Below are 7,410 nucleotides of genomic sequence, written 5' to 3' on the forward strand. Positions count from 1 at the left end.
TGTTCCACTGAAGGAAAAAGCAGCCCAGATCATGATGGCAGGGTATGCGAGCCACATCCACCAAAGTTCAATGTCATGTAGGGGGGCCACAAAATGTGGTGCCACGGGCCATGGGTAAGGAACAGTAACAGTAAAAAGGGAATCAAAGTCAATGGCAGTCTGTGTTTAAATTGTAAATATAAAACTACCTATGTGCTGGATTGAACAACAAATGAATTTTTAACAAAATATTTAGAAATGTTCAACAAGCTAACCTGACAGGCTCCTGTAAAGAAATAGAAAATAAAAGCTAGTGGAGTTGAGTTGATCAAGCATCCTCTTCCATCTTCCCAAGTACAGGCAGACTCCATCACACAAGAACCTGCAACATGCAGAGCATGGTAGACATACGGGCCAAGAAGCCTCCAAAGTCCTTTATCCTCCCGGTCGCCATCATTTTCATCTTGATCTTCATCATTGGACTCATATTCATCTTCATCTTCATGTCATCGGCACCTCCTAACCTGCAGAATCTGCCAGAACCGAAGAACAACCAGGACGGTGCAGGACGAGTGAACATGGAGGTAAAAAAAAACTCATCTTGTAGAATTCCAAACAGCTAAAATAACACGCTGCTCACAAAAAACTTAATTTGTTTTTTAAAGTTGTCCTTTTTGGAAAATTAGGTAGTTATGAGAATGAAGTCAAATATTATGGGAATAAAGTATAAAGAAGATAGTTGAAATGGTTGGAAAATAAAAACAAAACAGCACAATTGAACATGTCTGAAAAGGAGTAGAAAGAAGCAGAGCTTAATTAAATACTACGCCCTCTACATGTCTCAGCTGTTACTGACAATATTTGGGACAAGGCTAAAAAACTAAAATGAAAGTAAAGGAATCGCTGAAATTGAATCATAATTGTTTGTTTTACGTTCACAGGCTCATCTGCTCAACGCAGGTTAGCATGTCAATCAATTTATGTTTACATTTCACATAATGCTCCCTTTCTTTTGTGCTTTTTCTTAATATATTTTTTATTCCCACAGGCATTTGCCCTCAGACATGGCGTGAACATGGCAATAGATGTTTCCGCTTTGTTAAAGACAGGAAGAAGTGGACTGATGCTGAGGTATGCCAGCCCTTCTTAATTCTACAAATGTACTTTGCAATATCCTCGCTTGTTTCTCCGTAACGACACAAAATGTCAACTCTTTAAAACCTTTTGCACTTTTAACACTTAGTTTTGTACAGTACACACACACACACACACACACACACAACATACCCCTGAAGAAACATGTACTGCATGCTTTGAATGGGAAAAAGTAAACAATACAAAAATAAAAAATTGAAAGGCAATAGTCCACGGTGAAATGTTAGCATTAAATTGCATTACTGTACTGCAAATAGAAGCTGTTTCTTCTGAGATGTTAACAAACCGACTCACCAGACAAGACGATGCACTATATTGGGTCCACGAGGACAAGATGAGATTTAACATTAATTTTAAGGAGAGTACAATGGAAAAATGTCACAGAGCAATCCAGGTGCATTTTGATGACAAAATTGATGACACAAATTGATGACAAATGATATTGTCAACATTGTCAACATTTTTTGAGAGCAAATAAAGCACTACCACGACGTATGAGGCGTGTTATGAAGCGGAGTCGATCACCGCAGTATCATCATTCACTCATTAACTCATTCAATCCCAGCCATTTTTCAAAGGACAAGCCCTTCAGTTCGGGCCATTTTAGACGATTTTGACTGATCTTTCAAGGCACACAGAATGTGGCTATATAAACATAGAACCTACCAAAAGAAAGATTAGACTCCTGTCTTTCATCAGAAAAAAAAATTGTTTCTAAAAAGGGCGAAAACCAGCTTTTTGTGAAGATACATTTCAAGCAGAACTTTGACACAAATTTGATGCTGTTGAGACTGCTCAAATACCTAAACAACTACCAACATCATTTACAAATATAACAACTATTTATGATTTTCACATTTGGAACTGAACTGTGCGTGTGCATGCGTTAAAATTTCCCTACAATGCAAACATAATCTGCACGCTACACTCCACCACGCTCTTCCACTTTCTCCTTGCTGTCATGTATGATTTTTCCATTGAAATTCACATGCCGAGCTCTTAACAAATGCACTTCTGCCACCTTGTGGCCGTTTTTATGGCTTAAAACTGCTCTAAAAGTGACATCCATTAGTGTGCAGTTGCGTCATCACCTCCTTTAGTCTCTCACACAAAAAAACGGAATGCGTCTTTGGGATCGGGCATTCAAGTTTATAAAAACGTATAAATACGTTTTTGGTAGTGAATGACTTACTGATGAAAGAAACCCACTTAACCCTTTATCGTCCGATACATGGTCACCGATAAGCCTGACTTTCATTTCTGCTACTAACTTGGAGCATTAAAAACTAACTTCCACCAGGTTATCAGCGGTGCTTGTGAATGGTGCAACTATGTGTTTTGATTTGACAAATCTTAAGTAACTTTGATCAAATGTAGAATTAGTACAGCTTCGTTAGTACATGCACACGTCACTCCCTGATGTTGGGAACAACGAGCAAGATTGGATTACAAGGCCTATCGTGTACATAAAGCACTTAATGTATGCTTCCAATAATGGCCTGCACCCTGCCACTTGGATATTGTACTGCAGTATCATTCATAGTAGCCATGGCATACTTTGCCAATACTCTGCCAATTCTAGCTGGATAAAGCTGCTGGATGCTTCATCAGCCACAGTTGTTCATGCCAACCTTATGCCGTCCTTTGCTTTTTCAGGCGTACTGCGTTGCCAGGGGCGGACACTTGGCCTCAGTTCACAACCAAACCATGTACAACTTCTTGAAGGAATTGGCTAATGGATGCTTGATTTGGGTTGGGGGCTACAAAGAGGTGGGTGATTTAATAATCACAGATTCATTAAGACATGCTGTTTTTTAATACAAAATGTGTATACCAACACACATGTTAAATGTCATAGTAAAACAACTTAGTTTGGGTTGAAATCATCTTTGAAGATGAGTAGTTCTCTGCCATTTTCATGTTGTAAAAGTAGCTCTCACAAAAAAGGCCAGAGCACTGCTCAATAGGATGCCAATTTCATAGCTTGAACTAATCCTTTCATGTTTCAGAACGATGAGTGGAAATGGACGGATGGTTCCAAGTTTGAAGTGAAGAAGTATGAAGAGAAGTCTGAAAAGGATGCTGGATGGGCCAACAGCCAGCCCAATAACTGCTCTGGTCGCCAAGATTGTGTGGAGATGTGGAGTTGCTGTAGGACTGCAGAAATGCATTCATGATGTATGGAGATTTTAAGAACCCTTCATCTTGTAACTTTTTTCTTCACAGATGGACTCAATGATGAGTCCTGTCATCTGAAACAACCATTTATTTGTCAGCACTGATGGGATGGTCTCCGCTGGGTGATCTGGCTGCTCCTTCAAAGATGCCAGTGCTGAAAGATCATCGCTCTACGTTCAATTCAGTCGCTTTAAAGAATCATAATCATAATCAGCGTGCATGTTATCCCTAACAATCTGCAAGACTGGAGACAAAACACTCAATTACAAACTAAAGCTAGCACTATTTGCAGGCAGCATTCAGTTCAGGAGCTAACACAATCTCACAGAAAATGAAGCTATTAAAAAAAAACACATTTTTGAGTGAATATATTTTGAACCAACATACTCTGTATAACCACATATAATCACAGTTATAGGAATTCACTCATCTTCTACATTTTCCAGCAGCTAATTTTGTAGAATAAAGTCAAATAATTGTCAAAAGTCATATCAAGAGAAATGTTGTAACAACAAAAAAGTTTTTACGATGTTTAACAATGTTTTTGTGTATGCTTTTCACATCTAAGCCCTAAAGGGACTGTTTGGAACCATTTGATGGCTAGCTAGAGAATGCTAACTTTGGAAGTTGTTGCATGCATTATGTGTATGAATGTATAGCCTATCACAATCACACAATTCCAAGTAAAAGTTTTTTTTGTTGTCTTTGAAACCACTATGCTAGCATGCTAGGTGCTGGTGTTTTTTGATTTTGTGGTTAACCTTGAGAGTTGCAAACAGTCCCTTGAAATATTTCTATATTGTTTGATACTGTTTGACTTATTTAAGCAGGGGTGTCACAATACACGATATTGGCTTCACGAGGACCAGACAATATTTGAACATTACTTAGAAAACTACAATGAAAGGAATGGAAAAACAAGACTTGTTTAACGGAGTCATAGTCGAGTGACGCTGGAAACGCAGCAGGTTGGATTGCAAGGTTTCCAGTGTGTGTTAAGCACTTGTGGTGCGCTTCCAATCCTGCCTGGCCCACTGTCACTTCCATATTATGCATATTAGCGTTTCCAGTAGCAATGCCATAGTTCAGTCTGATTGGCTTCTGGCTGCCCTGTTCCTGTTCCTGTGACACCCCTATGATCTGTTTCATAATTATATAGTGTTTCACATGTTAGTCCAATATGTGCTACTGGAATCAATAAAGTGTGCTTTGTGTCATTTAGGACACCTTTTTTCCCTCTTTTCAAGTTGTAAATTGCTAGTTACATAGCCATGTTATGAGAAAATTCTGCTTCCTGAGATGAAGTCATTAAGATCCTCCTGTGGGATTATTGTCACCTAAAAAGTCAATCATCACAATACTTTTACTTGAATATTTAATATAGTTTACCATTTTAATGCTCACATCTTTGTGACGAAAGCATCAGTCAGCTTCACCTGTAGAACTATACAATATGCCGTGGACCGACTTGGCACTGGTGGAAGAGCCAAGATTCACCTGGCGGGGTAAGGATGAGAAGATGAGCAAGCAGCCCACAATGCCAAGGCAGGAGCTGGTTCTCAATGTCAAGGGAGTTGGGAGCAAAGTCAGCATGAAAAGTGCTGTAAGCATGTACAGACCCGTCTGAATGGCATGCTGACAGCAGGAATGTCAACCAGAGCTGTTGCTCGTGTATTAAATGTTCATTTCTCTACCATAAGCCGACTCCAAAGGCATTTCAGAGAATTTGGCAGTACATCCAACCAGCCTCACAACTGCAGACCATGTGTAACCACACCAGCCCAGGACCTCCACATCCAGCATGTTCACCTCCCAGATCGTCTGAGACCAACCAGTCGGACAGCTGCTGAATCAAACTGCTGAATCGGTTTGCATAACCAAAGAATTTCTGCACAAACGTTCAGAAAACCATCTTAGGGAAGCTCATCTGCTGGCTCGTCATCCTCATCGGGGTCTCAACCTGACTCCAGTTTGTTGTCGTAACCGACTTGAGTGGGCAAATGCTCACATTCGATGATGTCTAGAGAGGTGTGCTCTTCATGTTTGAATCCCGGTTTACATTGTTCAGGGCAGATGGCAGACAGCGTGTGTGGCGTCATGTGGGTGAATGGTTTTCTGATGTCAATGTTGTGGATCGAGGATCCATGGTGGCGGTGGGGTTATGGTATGGGCAGGCGTCTCTTATGGACGAAGAACACAGGTGCTTTTTATTGATGGTATTTTGAATGCACAGACATACCGTGACGAGATGCTGAGGCCCATTGTTGTGCCATACATCCAAGAACATCACCTCATGTTGCAGCTGGATAATGCACGGCCCCATGTTGCAAGGATCTGTACACAATTCTTGGAGGCTGAAAACGTCCCAATTCTTGCATGGCCAGCATATTCACTGGACATGTCACCCATTGAGCATGTTTGGGATGCTCTGGATTGGCTTATACGACAGCATGTACCAGTTCCCACCAATATCCAGCAACTTTCCACAGCCATTGAAGAGGAGTGGACCAACATTCCACAGGCCGCAATTGACAACCTGACAACCTGACTATACCGCTCTGTAATGATCACGAAGATTTTAAACAGGGCTATGCCCTATTTGCTTTTAATCTGAACCCCAGCGAGGATTCTGGTGCTCTATCAACAGTATCCACCGGCACAGTGAGGCTGGAAATGCGATTTAGAGTCCCCCTCCCCCACACCACTACCCTGATTGTGTACGCGTGTTACGACTCGATTCTGGAAATTAATTCAAAGCGGCAGGTTTTGGTGGATTATTACTAACATCATGAATGGAAAAGAGCTTGAAACCCTTATGAAACGTCTACAGGGAGATTTATTTCAGGGTGTTTACGCCTCAGATGAATTACAAACTCTACGCCCCAAGCCCCCCTGCTATTACATCGTCAACACACACCCGCGTAACCTGCCTGGAGAGCACTGGCTTGCCCTGACCCTGGAAAAGGACGGCTATGGGAGCTTCTTTGACTCGTTTGGATTCCCCCCAGACTTTAAATAGTATCCTCAAAGTATAGTGACTTTTCTGGAAAACAATTCTGATCGTATCGTGTATCATAACCATCAACTTCAGCATGAACTATCAACCACCTGCGGGCAGCATTGTGTGTACTACTTATGCAGAAGAGGGTGTGGTCTGTCTTATCGAGACGTCAGAGACTGCTACACAGAGGATGTGATTAAAAATGATGCTATGGTTTCTGCATTTGTTGAGCGTGATTCGTTAAGCTGTGGGGGCCAGCTGGCCTGTTCTTCTCATAAATTTCAAGATTGTCACTGCCTGTAACAGTTTTTAATAAACATTTTAATTAAAGACACTTCAAGGCTTTGTGTTATTAATGCGTTTTATTCAATATATCAACCACACATTTTTTATCCACTTTATACTCTTTGACGTTTTTCCTCTCTTCTTTTTGTTTCCAACATCCTGATGCTCTTCCTCGTTTGACGATTCGTTTTTGAAAACCCTGAATTGTTCACGAGCTTGGGGGTTGGATATATATGTTTCTGGGATATTTAGCTCAGAGAGTGTGTGAAGAAATCCACTCCAGCCTTTGGGAGGGCGTTCTGGATTTTTTCTTTTTCCAAAGTCATATGTCAGGTGTTTGAGCAGATCGGTCATACGTGACCCTTTTATTGCTCTTCCTTTAAAGATAAATTCACTCCTGGGGGTCCAACCTCTTTTATCGAAGGACAGTTTTCTCAACACATATTCAGCATTTCTACGTTGACGTGTGGGGAAGGCTTCCAAAATGTCTGACCTCCCACCATCACCCCCATCCCCCACCCCATCCGCCACCTCTCTGGCTGCCACTGTATCTGTGGCTAACTGCTGTTTCTGAAGAGGCTCTGCGGGGGTTCTTGAGGTAGGGTTAATGTCAGTGAATGACGCTCATTCTGATCTTGTTTAAGGAACCCCAAGTAGCGTTGTAACAAAGTCTCATACTTTTTAACCTTGTCATACTGGTTCAATGTCTGATCTTCTAACACAGCCCTCATCTTTAAATCCATATCATGCTCGGCATCCTGTCGGATGGACGGTTCGGGTCTACTTAGTCATTCCAGGTGTTGCGGCGAGAT

At 41.4% G+C, this 7,410-nt stretch overlaps 1 protein-coding gene across 1 annotated transcript; it reads left to right on the plus strand.

Annotated features, from left to right (window-relative positions):
* Nucleotides 1–200: 200 nt before the first annotated feature.
* Nucleotides 201–4,514, plus strand: LOC129179584 (galactose-specific lectin nattectin-like). Its single transcript, XM_054773010.1, has 6 exons — nt 201–563; nt 921–939; nt 1,028–1,110; nt 2,791–2,904; nt 3,144–3,285; nt 3,361–4,514. The coding sequence occupies exons 1-6, from the start codon at nt 369–371 to the stop codon at nt 3,414–3,416; spliced, it is 609 nt and encodes a 202-aa protein (XP_054628985.1). The 5' UTR covers nt 201–368; the 3' UTR covers nt 3,417–4,514.
* The last annotated feature ends 2,896 nt before the right edge of the window (nt 4,515–7,410 follow it).

The sequence above is a fragment of the Dunckerocampus dactyliophorus genome, chromosome 4 (genome assembly GCF_027744805.1).
Source record: "Dunckerocampus dactyliophorus isolate RoL2022-P2 chromosome 4, RoL_Ddac_1.1, whole genome shotgun sequence".
Classification (NCBI taxonomy): domain Eukaryota; kingdom Metazoa; phylum Chordata; class Actinopteri; order Syngnathiformes; family Syngnathidae; genus Dunckerocampus; species Dunckerocampus dactyliophorus.

Excerpts from the sequence above, each read along its gene's own strand:
- LOC129179584 (XM_054773010.1), top strand. The coding sequence starts at position 369 with ATGCAGAGCATGGTAGACATACGGGCCAAGAAGCCTCCAAAGTCCTTT. Across the intron at positions 1,111-2,790 it reads AGAAGTGGACTGATGCTGAG|GCGTACTGCGTTGCCAGGGG; the intron begins GTATGCCAGCCC and ends TTGCTTTTTCAG. Across the intron at positions 3,286-3,360 it reads TGTGGAGATGTGGAGTTGCT|ATGGACTCAATGATGAGTCC; the intron begins GTAGGACTGCAG and ends TTTTCTTCACAG.